At 37.5% G+C, this 20,377-nt stretch overlaps 1 protein-coding gene across 8 annotated transcripts; it reads right to left on the reverse strand.

The window, feature by feature from the left end:
• Positions 1–350: 350 nt before the first annotated feature.
• On the reverse strand, positions 351–19,862 carry LOC144661517 (uncharacterized). 8 transcript variants are annotated; one of them, XM_078522311.1, is made up of 8 exons: positions 17,970–18,074; positions 13,454–13,829; positions 10,911–10,988; positions 7,024–7,470; positions 3,845–4,399; positions 2,736–3,227; positions 1,309–1,764; positions 351–1,202 (listed from the first exon to the last, which is right to left on the reverse strand). In XM_078522311.1, the coding sequence occupies exons 2-8, from the start codon at positions 13,761–13,763 to the stop codon at positions 1,174–1,176; spliced, it is 2,367 nt and encodes a 788-aa protein (XP_078378437.1). In that variant the 5' UTR covers positions 13,764–13,829; positions 17,970–18,074; the 3' UTR covers positions 351–1,173. The 8 variants fall into 8 exon arrangements, with proteins under 8 accessions (XP_078378437.1, XP_078378434.1, XP_078378431.1 ...); XM_078522308.1 differs by adding an exon at positions 17,059–17,112 and having other exon boundaries at positions 351–1,764; positions 13,454–13,808; positions 17,970–18,064; XM_078522305.1 differs by lacking the exon at positions 17,970–18,074 and adding an exon at positions 19,757–19,862 and having other exon boundaries at positions 351–1,764.
• Between the last annotated feature and the right edge of the window lie 515 nt (positions 19,863–20,377).

Genomic DNA, 20,377 nt, shown 5'->3' on the forward strand with positions numbered 1-20,377 from the left:
GAGTCATTTTAACCCTCATTCTCCGACCTTTGTAGCCCCGTTGGAGGGGGAAGGGGAAGGGGAAGGGGAAGGGGAAGGGGAAGGGGAAGGGGAAGGGGAAGGGGAAGGGGAAGGGGAAGGGGAAGGGGAAGGGGAAGGGGAAGGGGAAGGGGGATATTCAAAATTACTATCAGGAATAAAAATTAGATAACCAACTGAGTTACAGTATTTCCTTCAGTTAGCAGCCAGGTCCTTGTTACAAAGGTCATGCTTTAATTTTCCCCTTTTAAACCACCCGATCCCGAATACATAACGTGGACAATCCAATAATACAAATAAACAAATAAATAAACGGACAACCTGGAAACCAGTAAACCTGAATTTATTACTTTTATTACCAAAATCGCAAACTCTGAAGTATTGCCAATGTATGGCAAGTTTTGTTTGTCGTTGGTATGGCATGGCATTATCGATATCGATTATATCGCAGAAAACAATACATGTCTAAGACCAGTAATTGGCATTCTTGTCGATCCGATTAAAGGAAGATTGTTAAAACGCTGATTGAAAATGTTTGATTTTGCCAGGAAAAAGCTGTTTAATCATTTAAGCTGTTTTTTAAATGATGATTATGCTAATGATGAAATAATGATGATAATAATGATGATGCAAAACAGTTTTCGCAGTCTTTGACTGCAAGAAACATACACCTGGCCGCATAAATTCACAGCGAGAAGAAGGTTCATACACATTCATTGCTGCAGGCTGTGACCAGTTGTTAAGAATGATGCCGGATAACCTATGCCTTTAACGAGACAGGAAATTTAAAAGCCAAGAAAAGTAAGAGAAACTTCACCTTAAAAATGACTGGGTTGCCCATCGGAACTATTAGTGTTAAATCTGTCCACCGGTACCGCTAAGCGTGCTATTGAGTATGAAGCCAGAATTTTTGGTGTCAGTTTAATTCTTTGTTTGAGGACTGGTCCCACTAATTGGTGAAAATGAATTAAAACCACATCCACCAAAGTTCGAGCATCTTTGAAATTTTTATATAGGGACAGACCCCAGGGAAACAATTTAAATGATAAGTAAAACAATTTTTTAATTTCATTTCAGTTACTGCTTGTTCCAGGTTTAATGCAAATTGTCTGTAATTTGATCAGCTCCTGCTGTTAAAATGACAAATTCTTCTTTTCACAGAAATCTTAAACATAACTGCACTACTAAAAAAGAAAAAAAGGTGTTTCCAAGGCTTTTAATGTTAAACAGGTTACATCTTTAAGAGTAATCCGTATAACTCAAATCCGGATAGATAAAGTCCATAATTACCAGAGGAGTTCCGTCTTGTTTGTAAAATACGGAAGTAACGGAATGCTTTCACTTCGCCTTTGATGGACCACGTGCCTGTATAGTATGGATGAGGATCTCTGAAGGGTGAGGGATCACTCGGATCATCGCCGGTTTCAAGGTTTTTCCAAGTGTCTCCATCAACAGAGCCCTGTAGCTGCCATTCTTTAAGGTATGACTCGCCGTCGCTCTTACCGTGCCTTAAAGCGTAGTGACTGATAACCAAGAGACAATTCTTGCCTAAGTCAATACACCACCATGAACCTTTCTCTTCTTTCGTGCCGCTGGTTTTGCCAATTCTATTGTCAAATATATCGCTTGCTTCTCCTGGACCGTCAGACGATCGGGTAGCACAAATTGTGGTTGAACCTTTTCTTTTTAAGGCACATACGATGCCTGGGGAGCTTGAAAAATCCTTTCCACTCGGGAGAAAAAAGCCTAAGTAATAATAATAATAACGTTATTGGTAAAAAAAAAGTTTAGTAACGCAAATTTTCAGTCAGGCCCCGGTTGTTCGAAAGCCGAGTAGCGCTAACCCACGGTTACATCGTCTTAATCCAAGAAATAAATTCATCCTTCGATTTAATTTTGCTCCTCAATATCCAAGATAATCTAGGGTTAAATTATTTTTTCCTTTTTTGGACAAAATCAGTAGTCAATCAACGTGCAAGAAGTCGCTCAGTTATTGTAAAAAAAACAAATTTAAAGTATTGCACACGGTTTTAATTGTCCTCCTCCACTGTTTTAAACAACAGTGCGTCAATCATGACAACTAGAACACGAGCATTGCTATGTTTAATTTAATTTGTTTAAAGCATCCATCCTAGTTATGTTACGGCGCCGGAAGTTTCTTTGAACATTATTTAAATTAACAAAGTAGCATGCCATACTAGTTTGTCGTACCAGTGCTACTTAAAATAATTGTTTTCTTGTTTGCTTACTTTGCCCCCGCCGTTTATTTAAAAGTTAGCAGTTTTGACCCGGCGTTTATACGAAGCCGGCGTTTAATCAAAATTAAATTATTGATGGTAAATTGCGTCATAACATTGTCAAAGTTTGTTGCTTTGACAATGTTATGACGCAATTTATCATCAATAACAGGACAGACACATAAAATACTGATGTCAGTTTGTTAAATAATCACCCTCGGAGATGCAGGGACGGTTTGTCGGGGCGGGACAACGAGAAAATTCGTGGATTTTGAAGGTTGGGTAAATAATAAATCAACCTGACAAAATGGCAAAAACTTGCACATCGTTAATAAACGCCGGACACTGATTAAACCCGGCCTAAATAAAAACGCCGGGTCCACCAGGCTAAGTTTGAAATAAAGGCCGGGGGCGTTTAATTGAGAAAATACGGTACTTGCATGATTGTCTCTCGCATAACATTACGTAATTGGTACTTACGAAACACGCTGTTCCCGCATTTTAAGACTTCCTCTTCTAACTTTTCCACCTGCTTACGGAGTTCAGTCGTTACTGCTGTTTTATTTCTGATTTGACTTTTCAGATTTTTGTTCTCCTCTTTTAACTTTTTAATCGTTCGAATGGAATCGTCGTCCACGTGGGCATCTTTTACTGGGTTTTTTCTTTCTTCGTTTTTGTTTGTCAATTTTCTCTCCACCCTTTCCTTCTCGCTACGGAGTTGAAGCTCAAGATCGTTTTTTCTTTTTTCGAGGTTTGCAATTCGTTGCTCTAGTTGACGTACTTGGATAGGAAGCCGAACTGTACTTAGACTTTCATTAACTTTTTCTAACTCTGTGATTTTCGTGTCTCTGTCCTTTTTCTCGTTTTCCAAAGTCTCTCGCTGGAGCTGGAGCTGCTTGATTTTGTTTTGTTCTGACACAAAGTTTGTCTTTAAAGCGTCAAGTTCCTTCTTCAAATCACGCAAATTGTTTCCTAAATTTAAAAAAAAACTAATTTACATTCCAAAGTATGTAGACATATGTAACATAATGTTGTGTCGCGTTTTTTCAGCTCTCGCGAGCTAGTATAGCAGTCCTTTTATCAAGGATTTATTTATTTACCAGCTTTAGAGTGAAAAACAAGCAGTTTTATTTCTTATGCCAATGTCATCAGGACTGAAGAGCTATTTTCTCTTATATCCATTAATTAATCGTAGCTCTCTCTTATTGGTTAAACTGTGTATCATGTCGTAAATACTTTCAGACTGGATTCCTGTGCATGACAACCACCAGCAATCGTCCTTTTGCGTAATTGATTAAAACTGTTTAACACTGTCATGTTATAGCTGATCCGGCTGCGTTCTCAACAACTATCTCGTGATAGACATCTAAAGCGTTACACATAATTTTGAAAAAGGAAAACGTAAATATTTTATTACCTTAGAAAGTAATTCATGGAAAACCATCATAAACACTAAAATTGCAAACATGATCGTTTTCATAACTCAAATATTTGTCTGTCACTGACTATTAAACGTTGTTTAAAACGTTTGATAATAGTCAGTGACAGACAAATATTTGAGTTATGAAAACGATCATGTTTGCACTTACCGTATGTTACGTTTATCTCTTCTAACTCTTCACACTTTAATTGGCTTTCGCTCAGCTGCTTGCCAAGTTGTTTCATTTTAGAAGAAAGTTGGTCACGTTCAACTCTTACTCTTTCGAATTCGCTAGTTTCGTTTCCCTCAGCTTTGAATTTTGCGTTTTCCCCTATCAGCTTTTTGTTCTCCTTTCTTAACGTTTTAATCTCATTACTGGATTTTTCATTCTCGCGTGCGTACTTCTTCTTCATTTTTTCTTCATTTTTCTTCAGTTCTTGAATCCTTTTTTTATATCCTTTCTCCATCTCACGGAGTCGAAGGTTGATATCATCGTTTTTCTCTTCGACGAGGCTTACAATTTGTACTTCCTGTTGAGACCCGACCTTCTGTCTTGCATTTGCTTCCCTTAAACCTGTGACTTTCGTGTCACTGTCGTCTTTCTCTTTTTCTAAGGTCTCCTCCTCTTCGTTGCGCTTGATTTTGGTTTGTAATGTCTCCATTTGTGTCTTTAAACTGTCGAGTTCCTGCTTTAAATCATGGCACCGTGAACAGACTTGGTTTCCTTAATAAAACAACACTACGTAAGGGAGTGTGTAATAATTACCTGCAGGGGGTTTGGGAAATGGGTAAAATATGGCTTAAAAATAAAGTCGCACCGGAACTCTCACTATGCAAAATCAATTCCACTCCCCCACCTACTGATAATATTAAGGCCAACACCACCTCCCCCTCCCCCCCAACCCCCTCGCCCGCTTCTTCCCCCATCACGGGTTCCCTCAAACCTAATGTGCATGTTGGTTGTCTTTCTCAGGCACAAACAAAACATGCGATCTTCATCGTCTTCCAGAACAACTGTGGTAGTATTCCCACATGCGTTGCTGAGATCCCATTTAGTTAAATCGACCTTACTGCCTCTATTTTTGAGACAATTATGTTTAATTATGATACCATGTATCATCTTTCTTTTACACCGAATAGCATCATAGTGCACATTTACACCTTTTATGGGTTCTTGTCATATTAAAACCTGGTGCCAATAAAGTAGTACTATTTTAATATATAACAGAGGCATTCATTGCCAACTGCACGAAAGATTGGAAAATATTAAATAATCAGCCAGTTCAGAGATTAGAACATCTGAAGTTGATATTTTTTCCAGCTTAATACCAGTGTAAGCAAGTATAAATTCTTGAATTCTAATCAAGAATGGCCAGTTCGCTCTATGAGACACACCTGCAGAGAATCATGGTAATTGCGGTATTTAGCAAAACATGCACGAGACTTGGCAACGCTGAATAATAAAACTACCATGACTCCCTGCAAACGTGTCTCATAAAGGGAATTGGCCATTGACCACAAGCCCAGGTTTTTTTTATGAGCGAATAGCCAATGGACACAGCCTCAAAAAAACGTGGGCGTTTAGTCTATTTTTTTTAGTAGAAAGTCTAAAGTACCTACCATTTTATATGCTTTTACGCCAAAAATTAAGGAGAATTGTCCCTTAAAAGAGCAACGTGTGCGCGGTCGTGGTCTATCAGAAGCGAAGCTTCGAGGGCTAATATGCTAGTTTTAAGAACATCAAATTTCCAAGGGGCAACTATCAGACCGATAGTTCCGCGACAGAAACACTCTATCGTTTTTATTGTTCGCCACCGCATGCTCATTCAAAAACAAACATCTTGAATTATTTTTTACTTTTTAGGACAAAATACTTAATTGAAAGCCGAAGTCACAAACGAAACAAAACCAGACAAGAAAATGCAAAATGCAGTGAATTTAGTGGGATTTTTCTGTTTGTTGGCCCGAAACAAACGGCGCGAACAGTTGAATGGTTTTCAGTTCTGATTGGCTGGCTTCGTTATTTTCTTGTTTCTTATTTTAGCCCGCCGAATTCTCTATTTTAGCCCATAAAATACCCCACAATGCCCAATGAAATGATTAGAAATGATTAGTTTTTCGCTGAATTTTATCAAGAAGATCAACCCTTAAAGTGTATATGACATGAAAAATATTTTCTGCTCATTTGAAAGGCCTTTCGAAATACAGAAGAATGGCGTTTTTCTTTTCGAAATATCTGTTTTCGTTTCAGAGATATTGACGTTTTTGTATTATGCAAATTAGATCAGTGATGACGTCACAAGATTTGACTCTAAAAATGGTAAAATACTGAATAAACAATATCTCTAAAACTATTAAAGCAGTGTTCTTGGAACTTGGCACCACAAATGTGCATCACAAAAGAAACAAAATGTTACTCTTAGGGCTGTTGCCATGACAACAGTTTTGCCGCTGGTGCTGTCTCAATAAAAACTGAAATTCCCAGTTTTTGTCGTAAACCAAGAACCATCTAGCGCAACCAAACCAATGGTGGGCATTAAGGCAATATGGGAACTATGTCTGTTCTAAGCAGGACCCTTTGTCTCACTTTAGAGGTCAGATATGGGGATATTTGTCTTTTTGACAGAGAGAGACTGGAGCTGAAAGAGTTGCTATGGCAACAATACTAAGGGTGTCATTTTGTTTCTTTTTTGATGCACATTTGTGGTGCCAAGTTTCAAGAACACTGCTTCAATAGGTTTAGAGATATTGTTTATTCAGTATTTTACCATTTTTAGAGTCAAATCTTGTGACGTCATCACTGATCTAATTTGCATAATACAAAAACGTCAATATCTCTGAAACGAAAAAAGATATTTCGAAAAGAAAAAAGCCATTCTTCTGTATTTCGAAAGGACTTTCAAATAAGCAGAAAATATTTTTCATGTCATATACACTTTAAACAAATCAATCCTAGCGACAATCCCAGTGTACCAGATCAGCCACCGGGTTATGCTAAAAAAAATTAGACGGCCCGCTCTCGGTTTCTATCGACTTTGATAGTTGAATCGGGGCTTCGCTCCTCGCCAACTATCAGCCGGAGAAACCTCGAGCTTTCCGTCTAATTGTTAAATAGCACACTCATAGAACTCAAGCGCGTGAGCATTACTCTTTGAAGAAAAATTTTGTCTTAATTTATGGCTTAGAAGAACATAAAATTGTTAGTTTTGGACTTCAATTCTTTAGAGCTCTTACTAAAAATGATAGATTTTGCTGCACCTTAAAAGGATGAACTCTGGGGATGGGCTCCACCCCCCCCCCCATCCCCCCCCTCTCCCTTAACCTTTTCTTCTACAAAGTAGTACCTACCGCTTACGAAGTTCTTGCATTCGATGAATCCTTCTTGTAACGTTTTCGCTTCTTCTTTTTCAATAAAGTCTTGTTTTGCCTTTTGCACGAATTCATCATATTCTCTAGTTTTTTCTTTCAGAGAGGACGCAAGATCTCTTTTCTCCTTTTGTAGGTTTTCCTTTTCCATTTCAAAGTTCCTCTTCTCCTCCATTAAACTTGTAATAAGGTCAGCGGAATTCTTGTTGTCCTCCTTTAATTTTTCTTTACTTTTCTCGATTTCGTTTTTATTTTTTCTTTCTTGCGCATTGGCTTCCTTCAACTTCTCGATTTCATTATTATAGTTGTCGATTGTCTTCTTCATTTCGTTTTTCTCCTTTTCAAAGTTTTGTTTCTCTTTGTTGTGTTCTGTCCTTATTGTGTCGCATTCATTTTTCAAAGTAGAGCACCGTAAACAAGTTTGGTTTCCTAAATTATAAAAACATTCAGATTAGTTTGCATCTTACACTAGTGTTTTCCGGTATTTCGTTCACATTGTAAACTTATCCCATGTTCCGCGACTTAAAATTGGGCATCCCGACCATTCTAACTGGTACCTCTTTAAAAAAATTCTATACTGAGTTTTGCTATTAAACGTCCAGAATGTTTAAGAACACTTTAAAGTTGGATTTTCACTGACGCGTAATTTTTTTTTGTCCGTGAAACAATAGAGACCATGGGTGGATTTCCTCTTAATGGGTGGGATAAGTTTTATATACTTTTAAAAGCATATACTTTAGTGTATTTTAACTTTAAGTCCTACGTTCTATACACAAGCCTCTGGTTCGGACATTGAGGGAGACCTCGTCCCACGTATGGACCGTTAAAATTCACTTATGTCCAGGATTAAAAGCAAGTATTGTTTAATGAGTACTTCATGTTTGACTGTGTTGTTTGTTATTTTCATATTACTTCATATTTGACAGATGTTTTGGTTTGCCTTTGCATGCGCACTCTCGTGCACGTGCAGTTTATAACAATAATAATAATAACAACTTTATTTAATGAGAGTTACACATCACAGTTAAAAACTGAAAAACCTGTGGCCCTCCCCTAGAATAAAAGTTAATACTACTACAAATATATTATCAATAAAAAATGAAAACAGATAAAATAGATAAAAACTAGATAAAAATACAAACAATAATTTGGGTGTGACAGTATAAAAATTTAAAAATTATGACATGGGAAAGCTATCTAAGTCGGCATAACCTTCCTTAATAAAATTACTATAATTATGTTTAAAGGCCTTAATGCTAGTGCTAGTTCTAATATATATAGGCAAAGAGTTCCAACATTTAGTGGCTGAAACAAGAAAAGTTCTTCCACCTTCCGTTTCACGGTTATACCGAGGACAGCGTAAAGTAATATCACCATAGCGCGAGGTTCTGGTGGACATGTCATTGACACTTACAAGTCTGTTCCTTAAATACTCTGGGCATTGTCCATTTAGGCATTTGTAAATTAAGCATAGCTTATTAACAGTGATTGCATCATAAAAGGGCAACCAGTCTAGTCTCTTAAATAAACTTACAGTACGTTCATCTCTTGTTTTAACGCCTAGGATAACACGGGCAGCCCTTTTCTGGAGACGAAAAATTCTTCTTATGTTACTTTTAGATGTTGAACTCCAGACTGCTCCGCCGCCGACTGCTCAGCAAGCAAGTTGTAAACTTCATCAGTGAAAACACGCAAAGGGACCACTTTGTCTTCTTTAACGTCGCGGGGGATGCTTACAGCATGAATAAATTCATGAAGCGAAATTTTGCTTTACCTGCATCTTTTAAAACACTTATTCCTCTGCTGTTATGGGTGCGATTAAGCTCAAACTTTACAGATACATAAAGTAATGATGAAAGATTATCAATGTCATCTTTTATTTGCTAGATTGCACTTAACGGCGATCAGTTATTTATAGCCTTGCTAGTGCCAAATTGGGAAGAACATGATTTTGCGGGGGCAAAATAGGAGACAGCACACTGTGATCCTGTCAAAAATTAATCAGTCAATACCTCTAGAATGTCATTACAGAGGCGGATTTTTTACTTTAAAGTTTGCAGCAAGTTAAGGCGGTTTAAATGCGCAAATTTGAATTTAATGCCTTCAACCTCTTTCTAAAAGCGCTCTTTTAAAATTTCGCTTCTGTTATGACACACTACAATATACATAATTTACCAATCTGTAGTGGCAAGTCATGAAGTTTTGCATCCGCACTGTATTGTCTGCCCGAAAATTGTTGAAGAAATCCAAACTTTGAGACTCCCGAAGGTGTCCCGACCAAAACACGATCAGTTTCCAAAGGAGAGATGTAATTATGGTAATTATATTCCACGCTTTTATGGTACGTGAGAACAATTCCTTTTTAAAAAGGGCACGATTGTTTATGCCGAAAATTGGCTGCGGTCACATCTTGGCTACTGACTTTAGTTAAGACGGGGATAACTATAGTTACCTATTTCGGTAATGTGACCGCTTCTCTTCTCACTCTAACTATAGTTAGAAAATTTAAGCCTCGGAGATCCAAAACAATACAGACTAAAGCCTGGTTTTCACTTGTGACGCAAGCACAAGCGCAAGCATAAGCGCAATCACGCAAAAAGGACAAATTTTGAACCTTTGTGCTTTGTAGGCTTAACTACTAAGCCATGCCACGTTTGCCATCCAGGCCAGTGAACATGGAATGAATGAATGAATGAATGACTTTATTAACGTGTCTAAAGTAATGTTTAATAAATGAGCAGTAGTGTTTTATCAATTTTAAAACACGAGGCGCAGCCGAGTGTTTTAGACTTGATAAAACACGTACTGCGAATTTATTGAACGGCTTTAAAATCTTCTGATGTAGATCAACTCATTCTTGCTCTAATATTTAGATTTGGGGTTATTTTAGCCTAGGAAATTGGACGTAAAGTTTAGCCGTGTCTTTATCAGATATAAAGACATTCATTAAACATTAATTTCTTTTGTATTTTCTTTATGAATTATTAATGAGTTTTTTAAGTGTTAATAAAGTCATTCATTCATTCATTCCATGTTCACTGGCCTGGATGGCAGTGAACATGGAATGAATGAATGAATAAATGACTTTATTAACACTTTAGACACGTTAATAAAGTCATTCATTCATTCATCCATGTTGTGGTAGGAAATCATGACATTGGAATCATGACACTGCATGAAAATTCCTCTCATTTAAAAGAAATCACTCCAAATCCTGGATATTTATAACATTGGGAATTTTGAAAATTAACTACCAAGACTTTTGGGCCGAAAATACTTTCAAGAGATGGTTTTCAAGGCAATAGATCGTAAACATGGTGGTTTTTTGGAGATCGCACGCGGCCATGTACTAGTCAGATCGACTGTCAAAACATTATTTAATTCTCTTCTCATTGGAGCTAGTAATTTCGAGAGGATTCACGCAATTGCTCAGAAGCCACCAACGATTAAACAAAGGTACCGGATATCTATCTTCTTTTGTAGTGTTTGTTTTGTTCGGAATGATAGTGTCATTTTCCTCTGTTTGTAGATTTAACAAAGGTAAATAGATACCGATTTCGAACCCTAAAACGTGAGATATCGCACAAGTGTCGTATGGCATTCGTGTACAAAGTGTCCGCACAAAAATAACAATTACATGTGCTCTCAAGTTGCAAACAATATATAAATCCAATAATGCAGAAAAATGAACCTCAGTTAACGGATACCTCCCGTAGGGGATCTCCCATAATCGGACAACGAGTCCTGTTCACAGCCACTTACAAACACCAAATTATTACCTCCCATAAGTAGACATATTTCTCCTAAGTGGACACTCGGGTTCCAAGGGTGTCCGCTTACAAGTGGTAACTGTTATTTTTAAAATGTACCTGAGACAGACAGCCTTCTTCGGAGTTGGGCGCTATTAGCTCGCTCAGTGGTTAGCTCCTTGTTCAGTTCCTTGATTTCTACGGCAAAAGAAAAAAAAAGAGTGCTTCTTAGAGTTCAACTGTTTTAGTTGTGTCCTGCTACGGTAAACGAAAACTCGCGACTAAAGCCAGAACATCTAAAAACTCTTCTTGTTTAATTTGTCAAAACAACATTGATTCTGAGCACGAGAAGTCGATCACACTCTACGTCATGCAGAGATAATGAAATGTCAATCGCTAAGTACATCGTCACGAACCTACGCTAAAACGATTAGTTCAACAGCGGGCTCGGTCAAAATACAGTAAAACTCGTAAAAAAAAACAGCTCGGCACCGAGTCAATTGGTTAAAGGTCTAATGGACCGAAATTTCAAAATGCCATTTTAACCAACCAAACACTAAAACTACAGTATGGGGCCCAGTTGTCCGCCGGGTCCAGTTTTCGGCCACTTTGCGTTCAACGCGTTTTTTTTTTTTTTCACGCCCCAGTTGAATAAAAAGAAAAAGGTATTTCCACCAAACGATAGATGATTCTTGTGCTCTAAGTATCTCGAGTTTGATCCTTCAACTCGCTATAGAAGGCTCACACGTCGAGTTTACAAGGAGGTAGGTTAATTTGTCTTCCCGAAATCTTGTTTGTTTACGGCTCCTTAAAATTCATGGATGCAATTAAATTCGTATTTTATCCGATAGCCCCATTAAAAGAGCTATTTTTTCGCATGTGAAACGTAGAATAATTCAGCTCTCTTCTTAAGTTAACTTTTCGTTGAACCTTTGTATTTTTTGGTCTTAATTAACGTCGATTTTTTTTCGTGCGACTTTTGCGTATTTGCCAGTTCTCAGCCACCCTACTCGCTATCATAGCTTCGCGCTTTGGTTTTTAATATAATTTTGTCTACTGCAGCCCGAATAAAAGAAACAAATGTTTTAAAAATAAAGTTCAATTAAATCTCTAAGTTTTGAGCTAACTCTTGTCTTGTTTACTATTTTTACAACACCTAACTCTTTCACGACCATTTCACTGCAAAATAAACCATCTAAATGCATTGGTCACACAACCTGCACAGTACATAGCCAAGCCACTAGGCGCGTTAAAAACCCTCCTTTCTAAAGTTAAGCAAAACCTCATAAAAAATAATTTGGGATCGATATAACATAAATAAGTTTACAGAGTTGAGCCTTTTTATATAGAAAATTACGCCCAAGCTTTTTAGTGGCCGAGAACTGGGCCCAGAAATGGAGATTTTATTTTTATTATTGCTCTGGCAAATTAATTATTGACCGGTCGATAGCTTTACACCAAAAAGTTGAATAATGAGGCTAGTTCTGGGAGAAATTTCTTTGGCTATTCTGAGGAAAGAAATACAATTTTACGTCTGAAGTTGCCGAGAACTGGGCCCCATACTATATCCATTGTTTATTTAAATTAAAGAAAAAAATGCTTTCAGAGCCTTAAAGCGCGAATTACAGCAAAAAAAAAGTCACCGAAGGCTTCACGAAACGTTTCTTAAACGACCACTGAAATGGAAGGAATGGAACGAGTTTGTGACGTTTGTTGTTTTTGAGGACGACCGCAGTCCGTTTCTGCAGACCGCACTGGTTGTCAAAGTTCGAGACAATCTATAATAGTGGTAGTATTTAACCCTATTCAGACCGGGCTTTTTTGGACCTTTTCAGACCGGGGGGGGGGGGGCTTCGGAAGCCCCCCCCTTTGTAACTTCCAGAATATTTAAGCAATCACCATGAAACTTATAGGATGTTTTGTACGTCCAAAACTCTTTCTTTTGGTATAGGTCACGTGGGATGGTGACGTCACATCACGTGACAATTACATTATGATGTCAAAACAGCCGCCATCTTGGATCCGCCATCTTGGATTTCAATTTTTTTTCCAAAATGCCAGAAAACCACCGAAAATCATTGCAAAGTACTCAAAATGAATAAAAATGTGCTTTAAACCCGTAAAAATGTAAATATAATGCCATTTAAGTTGATTTTTATTAACAGAAACACGCAAAATTACAAATTTGGGAAACCATGCCTGCCAAAATGCCGTTGCCATGGTGATGTCAAGTTCCTGACACATCATCCAACCCTACCAAATTGTTGCCAGATAAATTTTAGGAAAACTCAGAAAGTTTGGCAGCGTTTGGTTAAATCTTAAAAAAAAGTATAAAAGTTCAAAGTCAGCGCGGGCCTCAAAAGCCCCCCCCCCCCCCGGTCTGAATAGGGTTAAGTGGCAATGTCCTTTAAAGCGGACCGCTGCATTTCGGATCAAAAAAAGTTTTCCTTCAAACTTTGCCCACTGAACTATCTTGGCTCATAAGTAAATGCAACGCAACTTCAACGGCCGTTTTTTTGAAATACGTTAAAATATATTTTTAGAGCCTATAACAGCCAAGGCGAATAAAAGGCTAATTTTAATGGTCGCTACAACGAAAAATTACGGAAGTTGACGAGTTCGACTGACAATATTGGACATTCCAGACTGAAAATTCCACTTACCAGCCTCTAAAACTAAATTTGCAAGATGTGCGTGAACTTCCTCAAGCACTCCCACGAAGCTACTGAAGGCTTTAGCTCCTCTCTTTGGTAATATAGATAACAAAGTTTGGCATTTTTCCTGTCGTGTCTTCTGCGCCTTTATTTCCTCTTCGTCTTTGTCACTAAACACATGTGAAGCCGCCATATGCAGTAACACTTCTTCTGGATCCATATCTTTCACCAACCCCACCTTTACATTCTTCAAGATGTCCCTGTGCTTCTCATCCATTGGTGTATCACTTATCAGTATGTTTTTACTTTTGGTCGCCATTTTTTGTTCCAGTTTGTGAAGAGCCTGTAAACGTCTTTGCTGGCCCTGTAAAAGCCTGTCTTGAGCCTGTAAACATGTTTATAAGAGGAAATTTAGCACTTCACTTTCACAGTGCATGAATCTGATAGTTTGTCTCGTCGCCATTTTAAAACGGGTGGAAACGTGATGAAGAATTGAATACAGTGCTTTTTAATATAGAGCAAAATACACGTTAACACTCGCAAAAGTCATAAACCACTACCTAATATTACTGGTTCATTTTGTAAATTCACTAAGCTATATGAGTGAGCTACCACAGGCCTAAGAGCTGCGACAGCTCGCCAGCTAGTTTCATTTACACGTATTACACAGAAAAATAAAAATAGCATAAAATGGCTAAACGTCAACGCTTTTCATGTGTAAACATAATAAAAACATTTACCTATATTTTTATACAATAACTAAAAACAAAAACCACAGTATTTGACACTATACAGAAGACGGGAAAATTAGCAATAAGTTCTTATGGTTCTGCCCAGTAAATTGTTTTGCCCAGTAAATGTTCACTACATCCGGGACACAAGTATTTTTCTTATGACGTCACGACTCCCGCAATGCATTTGAAACATTTTCAATGGAAGATGGAACTGTCGTGTTTTAAAAAGGGCGACGGCTAGCAGGTTTGGCTCTCTTTTCATTTAAACGAGAGTGAAGATGGTTTACAGTCAACTCTCTCTAAGACGGACACCGTCGGGACCGGCCCCAACTGTCCGTCTTAGAGAGGTGTACATGTCCGCCTTATAGAGAGTCGAGGTAACGTGACACCAGAAATTTCGAGATGATAAAGCTTAACGGCTATGCACAGTCAATACAGTCAACTCTCTCTAAGACGGACACCTTCGGGACCGGCCGCAACTGTCCGTCTTAGAGAGGTGTCCGTCTTGTAGAGAGTCGAGGTAACGTGACACCAGTAATTCTGAGATAATAAAGCTAAACCTTTGCACAATGCAACAAACCTTTACTAACTGCAACAAGACTAAAATTATAAAAGGCCGTATTTGCTTGTTATAGCAAAAATTGAGAGCTACAAACTGTAATACTGTAAGTAGAAAACGACCTCTTTAGTGTCCATACACGTAAAACCGTTAAAGCGTCATTGTTTCTGGTTAGTAAGCTTGGTATACACGTATCCTTAGGGCGCTGACTAACTTAACTTTGCTTTAGGTCGATACGACGTTTGGAAGTATTTTCAACAATAAAGCATAATAAAATGTGTTTTTGGCCCAATATTTCGGATGGACAAGACCAACCTTTATAAGGGGCATTAAATCCTAGCTGAACCACAAACAAAAAAAAAAAAACGATTACGATATTTAAGAAAGAAAAAGACAAAATATCGATAAGCTGGAAATGATAACGTCATCATGTCCATTTATGCCATTAGGGTTATTTAACTTCGTCTCGGGGAGTATTCGCCGAGATTCACTTCGCCTTCGGTGAATAACTGTTTTAGTCTAATTTTCAGAGTCAAAGGTAAATATCAAGAGCTATAAAATAAAGAACTGAAACACGGAAACAACAAAAACAAGTGCTCGCTTGAATACGTGTAAACAGGTTTAATTCATCGATTGTAAATCAGAATTTTCACTTTAGTTTAAGCAATAAAACGAAGAAAAACAAACACTACGGAAAAGATGTACAGATATTTTGTACCTCTGTGTAATCGTTAGCGACTTCTGAACAACTGTGTAAATACTCTTAAAATGCGTCGAGTATCTCTGATCAAGAGAACTCAATAACTTTTTGTCAATTGATCTGCCACCGAGTTTCTTGTGGCCGCGTGCGATCTCCAAAACCACCGTCCTTAGCACCAACTCTAATGCCTTGAAACCATCTCTCAAAAATATTTTCGGTTCAAAAGCTTTGCAAGCCAATACTCCGGACTTGACGTGATTTCTTTCGAATGAACGAAAATTTCATTCAGAAAATGCTGCCATGTTTACTTGCCTGGATGGCAAAGATGGCGTGGCTTAGTAACCAAGCCCTGAAATGGAATGTTCCATTCTTATTATTCGCCTCTTGAAATAAGACTAAATGAGATTATTGTAAATATCGCTTACCCAAGTTTGCAGTTATCCACATCTCTTTTTGCAAGGAAAAGAAAGATCGATTGTTCAAGAAATACTGGCGAAAAGGAACGTAATAGTATGAGTAAACAAATGCTGTTTTTCTTGAACTTTATCTCCCATTGATAGGGTCACTTATCAGTTTACAATCGACTGTTTGAAAACACCATTATAAAATGGTCATTAATCGTAAGCTGTGGTCAAGTTAATACTCTACTAGGGGAATTATGTACTAATTGGATACGATGTACTAAAGAAACCAAAAATAAAACACCGGAAGTGAACAAAATGTTATAAACATGTGATCAGTTATTAGATATAAAACAATCATAGATGATGCGCACTTCATCTTCAGTTCTGTGTGTGTTTGCTTGTTTGTTTGTCATATTAGATTTTCTTTTCTTTTTCTTAAAAACTTGTCTTGCTAGACAGTCGTCCTTGAGAAATTTGTTTATAAACCATTTGCTATCTTATATAAGTATCGATCTGAAGAACGCTTGATTGCATGACATCACAGTTAACATGGAAGGGAGAGCAGGGGTTTTAATGTCTGCAGATATGTTTAGGTCGAATCTAAAGCTTGGAAAATGTGAATCCACCATTTGTTTTTATATTATATTGTTATTAAAATGTGAGATCAATAAAGTTGTTAGATTAAACCAACAAGCTTGCCCTCCGTTTGCTCAGGAAAGTTAGGAGAAGAACAATATCCGTTTTGTTCTGTACTTTCTTTGCGGTAATTACTAGAATATTAATAAACACCCAAATAGAAGTTTGTTTCCATTCACAGTGTATGAGGAACATTAAATTAGATTTTTGACATTCTTAGTTCGTGTCTTGGCTTGTCAGCCGTATCTGATCACTGGACTGATCAGAAGTTTTATTTGGACTAATAACCTTCATGATGTACTTCCGCCATTTTTAGAAAAGCAAATGGTTATAATTTTTGTAACAAAACTGTATTGATATTAGAATCTGCCACGACCGCAAGGGCAAAAAAGGAAAAGACTGAGCCTCTGACGGAAAGCAAAAGCATGATTGACTTTTAACCAGTGAGCTACAAGAGACTCGAGTTGAGCTAGGCTATTTAGTTTATACACTTAAGCTAGGGCTATATAGTACTAGTGCCAATACTAGGATCCATACCACACACCTCGGCCTGGTTTGCAAATTGAAATTAACTTATATACCTTACAGTGTGAGCCATGCACAGTTATTTCCTTCTTATCGAGCACGCACAGTTCCTGCAGTTTATATATAAACTCTTCAGTCTAAATATTACATCATCACCGGTAACTGAACTTAGCGTGCGTTCTGCTGAGCAGTCGGCAACTGCGAGTTATAATTACGGGAAGTCATTTAAAAGTGATTAGTCAAACCTTTGCCACGGTAACCGTGGAAATAACTTCCAAACAATCAACAAAGCATCAAAAACGCTGATAAAATCATAAATCGAAAGCGCATTAGATCGAGACAATGATTTACGTTTTCACTAAATAATATAGTGTCAACTTGAATTTGCTACAAGCGGTGTGTTGTATACTGTATGTTGTACTTAAACGCGCATAGTAGTCAAGGAAAATCATGTTCAATTGAGAAATGCGCATTTACTTTTGAAAAAAAAATGTCAATTACTTATTTATTCATGTTCTTATTGATTTGGCTGGCTACTTCAGTTTTCCTTTAATTGTCAGTTTAGAATCCTGATCTTTGCGGATTTTCCTTTTTACCCCATCAAAGACTCTTAAAAATATCGTAGACACAGCCGTTTGATATCAGGGTTTTATCCCAACCCCTTGAGGGCGATATCAAGTGTCCACTTCTTCTTTCTCCATCACGAACGCAGTGATATGCTGTGATACCGTTAAAATTACATTAGTTGTTATCGATCGAAATATTGTTAGAAGCTTTGACTAAAACTGACCTGCCAGTAGCGTTTGTATACTCTGGAGAAAGTACCGCCGATGATTTCAGTGAAACGCGATTCGTCGGAATTCGAGAGAAAATGCCTTTGCTACGGTTTAGAAGAGCTTTGTGAGGCCTAATTGTCCATATTTCCGTTTGAAACAAACTTCCGTAAACTAGTAATGTTTTCGCTTACCTTGTCCAGTTAACTTTGCAGTGATTTTGCATAAACTTTCGTCAGGTTACTGGCAACGGGTTTTTTGTTCTGCTGTGAAGCGATGAAGGGAGGCGAGAACGGGTCAAGCATAACTGGCCTTAAAGAGCTTCATGTTCGTATCTTATAATTTTATTACGAGACATCCTTGGACTTAATCTGCTTATAGGTCACAAAATAATCATTTTACATTCTTTGGTTTATCCCAGCATGGTTTTAAAATCTCTTCCGTCTATACAGACAACAGATGACAGATGACAGTTAAATAAAACCCTTAATTCCCAAGCTATGATCAAGATCTAATTCCTTTCCTCAGTATCAGTAGATTACCAAGCAGAGATGATATGAGGATATAGACATCGATCAGCTGGCAGATATTGTCTTGATATGATGTACCATCAAACTCGTGGTTTTAAAAGAATTCCAGAGTAAAATTACTGTATGTCAGCCTTTTCCATATAAAAGAAATGAATGTTTTTTTTTTCCATGAAATCTGGTTTATCTGAGCATGGTTAATCTCTTCCGTCTATACAGACAACAGATGAAGTTGTGTGATTAAATAGCAAATCAAAAGCGTTATTTTCATTTAAAAAAAGATTCTTACGCAAAATATTAAATAAATCCTGAATGTCATTGTGAAAACCCAACCACGTGTTGTTGATCTTAAAGGTCCTGTCAATGAGCGTTTTAACCAGCCCCATTTTGTAGCAAAGGGGTGAAAAGCTTAAAAAATTGGTAAGCAAGCCCGTGAAGGTCTTTTTGCGGTATACGGAGGTGACAGGGAATTGTGGGTATTTGTTGTTTCATAGCACATCAAGAAAAGGAAGAAGCTGGTTACTCTCCCTCTCCATAGTGAAATGAATATTAGGATGTTGATTGTTAATGAAATTGAAGAAAAGGTCAGCATCCCGTTACTCCCGTTTCTCCACCCGTTACTCCACCGTTATGTCATTTAAAAAAAACTTATTAATAATTCATAAAGAAAATACAAAAGAAATTAATGTTTAATGAGTGTCTTTATATCTGATAAAGACACGGCGAAACTTTACGTCCAATTTTCTAGGCCAAAATAAACCCAAATTTAAATATTAGTGCAAGAATAGGTTGATCTACATCAGAAGATTTTAAGCCGTTCAATAAATTCGCAGTTCGTGTTTTATCAAGTCTAAAACACTCGGCTGCGCCTCGTGTTTTGAACTTGATAAAACAGTGCTGCTTATTTATTAAACATTACATAAAGTTTTGATCAAAGGGTAAAAATTGAATTACCTGTTGTACTATACTCTGTTCGTGGTCCAAAAACAAAACGTTGGAATGTGCATTTCAACACCGCAGCTACTTTAATTGTTCACAGTTCACTTTTCTGGGTTTTATCCCATCCTTAAGAGTCGATATCTTAAGTGTCTAGCGTACTTCCTTGTTCTCCATATGCGCCATTTCTATAATAGTATGATATGCTACAAATACCATCAAACTACATCATTTAGTTGAAATGCCAACTTGGTCATGAAAATCGTTCACAAAAATCAACCGTCCACTAATAATTTGTGTAGCTAAAATATATTCACTCCTGCGATCGTCGATACTCGAGAGAATAAATGACCGCATAAATCACTACCACTGAAACATGAAAACCGCTTGTCGAGACTCGAGAGAAACAGCGACCGCAAGGAGTTTAGCAGCAGGGCAAATTGTTCAGATTTCAGAAGCTTGAAGTACGCCTTTGTTAATAAGTAGTCTACGGATAGGCTCTACTAATATTCACGTACCTTCTCGTCCAATTAACTTTGCAAAGATCTCGCATCAGCCGTCGATTGTCCGTTCTTTGGGCTATCTGGGACGAACTCCAAGGAGGCCCTGGAGGCCTGGAGAAGAGCAACCTGATCATTTCATGTCCGGAACAGAACCTGTTTTTCTTGTTCTTAAACTGCAAGTGGGACACTTATTGATGAAAATGATCAGTTTACAATCTTTGTCAGATAACTGTTCGTAAAAGTTCTGTGATCAATATCAATATCTGTGATCTCCTTAATATCAGATAGATTATCAAGTAAAGAGGTACTAGTAAAGACAATCAAAAACTGGAAGATAGTTTCTTGAACTAATACCGAAGTCTCATACATAATATTGGGTATTCGTAAAGAGATAACCTCGCTGTTGAAAGGTCAAGCGCAATTTCGCTATCTAACGGAATTCACTCAGTTACAAGTTGCCAAAAGTCATATCAGAACTTTGTCGTTTGAAGGGAACTAAAAATTGATACCACTTTAGACCATTCTTTAAATTAACCATTTCAATCGTGTCCATACTCTGATTAGTCTTCTGCAAATGATTGTTAAACATTTATTTAAACAATGAAGTTGTCAGACTAAATTCAAGAGATGACTGCA

The sequence above is a fragment of the Oculina patagonica genome, chromosome 7, assembly GCF_052425735.1.
Source record: "Oculina patagonica isolate OP01 chromosome 7, crgOcupat, whole genome shotgun sequence".
Taxonomy (NCBI): Eukaryota; Metazoa; Cnidaria; class Anthozoa; order Scleractinia; family Oculinidae; genus Oculina; species Oculina patagonica.

Excerpts from the sequence above, each read along its gene's own strand:
- LOC144661517 (XM_078522305.1), bottom strand. The coding sequence starts at position 13,763 with ATGGCGACCAAAAGTAAAAACATACTGATAAGTGATACACCAATGGAT. Across the intron at positions 7,471-10,910 it reads AAGAAGGCTGTCTGTCTCAG|GAAACCAAACTTGTTTACGG; the intron begins GTACATTTTAAA and ends TTTATAATTTAG. Across the intron at positions 4,400-7,023 it reads ATGCAAGAACTTCGTAAGCG|GAAACCAAGTCTGTTCACGG; the intron begins GTAGGTACTACT and ends TGTTTTATTAAG.